This window comes from Sphaeroforma arctica (assembly GCF_001186125.1).
Source record: "Sphaeroforma arctica JP610 unplaced genomic scaffold supercont1.401, whole genome shotgun sequence".
Lineage (NCBI taxonomy): Eukaryota > Ichthyosporea > Ichthyophonida > Sphaeroforma > Sphaeroforma arctica.
Genome location: NW_014040157.1, coordinates 48,791 through 51,820, shown reverse-complemented (window position 1 = coordinate 51,820; position 3,030 = coordinate 48,791). Strand labels below are relative to the sequence as shown.

At 39.6% G+C, this 3,030-nt stretch overlaps 1 protein-coding gene across 1 annotated transcript in view; it reads right to left on the bottom strand.

Moving 5' to 3' along the window:
• Positions 1 to 2,122: 2,122 nt before the first annotated feature.
• Positions 2,123 to 3,030, bottom strand: part of SARC_05910 (hypothetical protein) — a gene marked incomplete at both ends in the record, with an annotated part of 4,402 nt that continues 3,494 nt past the window's right edge. Inside the window, one exon of the mRNA XM_014300215.1 lies at positions 2,123 to 2,173. Within this exon, the coding sequence (XP_014155690.1) occupies positions 2,123 to 2,173 (51 nt within the window). The remainder of the gene's footprint in view (positions 2,174 to 3,030) is intronic.

Sequence of the window (3,030 nt, the reverse complement as noted above, 5' to 3'; positions counted from 1 at the left end):
TAACGCTTTAGACGCTTTATTCACTGTAACGCTTTAGACGCTTTATTCACTATAGCGCTTTAGACGCTTTTTTGACTATAACGCTTTAGACGCTTTATTCACTATAACATTTTAGACGCTTTATTGACTATAACGCTTTAGACGCTTTATTGACTATAACTCTTTAGACGCTTTATTGATTATAACACTTTAGACGCTTTATTCACTATATCGCTTTTTTCACAATAAAGCTTCAGACGCTTATACACTATGATGCGTTATTCATTATAACGCTTTATTCTCATCGTCGAAATGGCTTGCGTCCCGTGCGCGTGACCTTTCCGCATTAAAAAAAATCGCCTCGAGAGTCATCCTATCGTTCGTATACCATCTCCACCGTATTCGCCTTACTGAATATATATAGTTAATAAAAATACATATATAGTCGAAAGTCGTAACAAAATATCACACACACACACACATATATATATGCATACATATACATAGATATAGATATGCAATATATATTATATTGTTTATCTATCTATCTATCTATCTGTCTATCTAACTACATATATATATATACACACACACACATATATATAGTATATCTATCTATCTATCTATCGATCTATATTATATATATATATATATATAATATCGATCTATCTATCTATATATATATTTATATCTATTCATCTATATATATATATATATGTATATATATATATATATATATATATATATATATATATATATATACACGCACACACACACACATATATATATTTATATATATATATAATATCCTAACTTCTCGTTCTACCATTAGTGTTTTATCTCAGATCGAATGCCCTTGAGCGTCTGCGTCTTCGGTTTCGTTGAGCTATAGAGCACGCCTACTATTAAGCACCAAGTATACACAATCACCATGGAGTCTGACTGCAATCAAGGTTGTGCCCCTCCCAGTCGCGCTGTGTACTCCCGCCCTGCAGTACCGAACCTCTCCCGCATATCACGCAGGGTACCTGCTGTATCTGTATGGCCACCAACTATTACAGTTCCACTATGAAAGGGATGCGCATGCAGGAGCCAATACCACAGTGGGACCACATCACCCACCAAACAAAACAAAACTAGCCAAAACAAAACAGAACAAACCCCTACAAAGTATTCTGCCGCACACACACGGCACTTGTCTGGCTGCTTCCTCTGGCTATACCCTTTAGGCGATCCCTGTTGGAGTGTCGGGTGTCTCACCTAGGACGTTAAGTAGCTAAGTGGGTATAGTGGTAGTGTACTATATATCGTGATACACAGTTTAAAGGGGGTTCAAACTTATGATCATCTTTTGTTATTTTTCGGGTTCGTTTCCAATTTTGACTTTTTCTGCCCTTCCCCTCATTCTCCCCCTAACAAACATCTTTTTATTACAAATCCATAGCCCCCCTGGAGGGCTGGTACACTCGACTACATACGTACAGTAGCTGAAGTATATATACTACGTATAGTAGCTATAGTATATATATATACTTGTTGACAGCATATGAATGAGGCCCATTCCGATGCCATATAAGTACCTTCACCCATGCCATATAAGCACCTTCAACCATCCCCATAGTGCGCCATGCACAGTGTGTAGAGGCACGCGCAACAGGACAGTTTTCCCCGTCGTTCTATAAATAGCACCTGGTGAGTGACACCCGAGCCGCATCTGTCCATGCCACAGCCTCCTTCTGAGCAACTATGACGTACCTCAGAGACGCAGGGGTACACGCGCACAGACACACGAGCACTCACACACACACACGAGCTGTCAGCCTGCCCCATGTGTTGCTGTATATAAGTGCACAGTCAAGCTCTGTCGTACCTCTATACTAGAGAAAGCACAGTTTCTACCTACTGCGTACGTATCTTGTACATGTACATACAAACAACCTCTGTACACATAGCTGCGCCAAGCTTGCGCACGACCCATGGTATATCGGTGGTTGGACTCGCCGATTCGCCGGCTACTTGGTGACCAGCGACAGATCGGGCACTCGCACAGGAACGGGATCGATTCTTTATATACATACATATATATATATATATATATATATATATACAATGACCCATATATATATATAAATATATGTATACACTACACAATCTGGTCGTCGTTCTCAATGGCGGATACACTGGCCGCGGGAGCCTATAAGAAAAGGGAAGGCAAATAGAAATGAGTGCCTGATGGACCTTCATCTAAAGTGGTTTTAAGGGTTTCAAAGCCCTGGCTACTGTTTGATCTTGGGAGTCTTCTACTAACATGCTATTATCCCGTCTGAGAACCCACCTCTCTCAATCGAGGGGTGCCCTGCAAAGCAGCAATCAAATAAAAGGTTTGTGATGTGGGTCAATACATGCACAACGTGCAAGCTACAGCTGGGAGGGGTGCTATAGAAAGAAGGGTCTAAGCCGAATACGGAAACATACGTTGAAGCACACAGATTCTCACCACAGATTCTCATCACAGATACGATATATATATATATATATATATAAATTCGAGCACGCTAAAGCATACAGAAACAGACACAAACTTAACTTCAGTCACACATACAACAAATGCACAGACGCAACACGTATTCTACACACGAGCACATACAGATACAACGACACAACGTATTAGTTAGAGGCACAATTGACATAAAAACACATCTGAATGCACGGACCCAGACACAAACATCAATTACAGTCAGAAGCAAGTCCTCTACAAAAACGTACACGTGCTTACAAGCTTATAATGTATGGTTCAGAAGTAAAATTGTACAAACACACTCCCACATGCAAACACAGGATGCACTCACGCACACACAATAAGATGGCATACAAGTATGGTTCAGAGGTACAAATTCATAGACATAAGACAAACAAAACACGTACTCTCTCGACAAGCACACACAGATATATATATATATATATATATATATATATATATATATATATATACTACTATACTAACTATATCTACAGTAGTATACTAGTAGGTAGGTAGGGTTAGGTACGGTC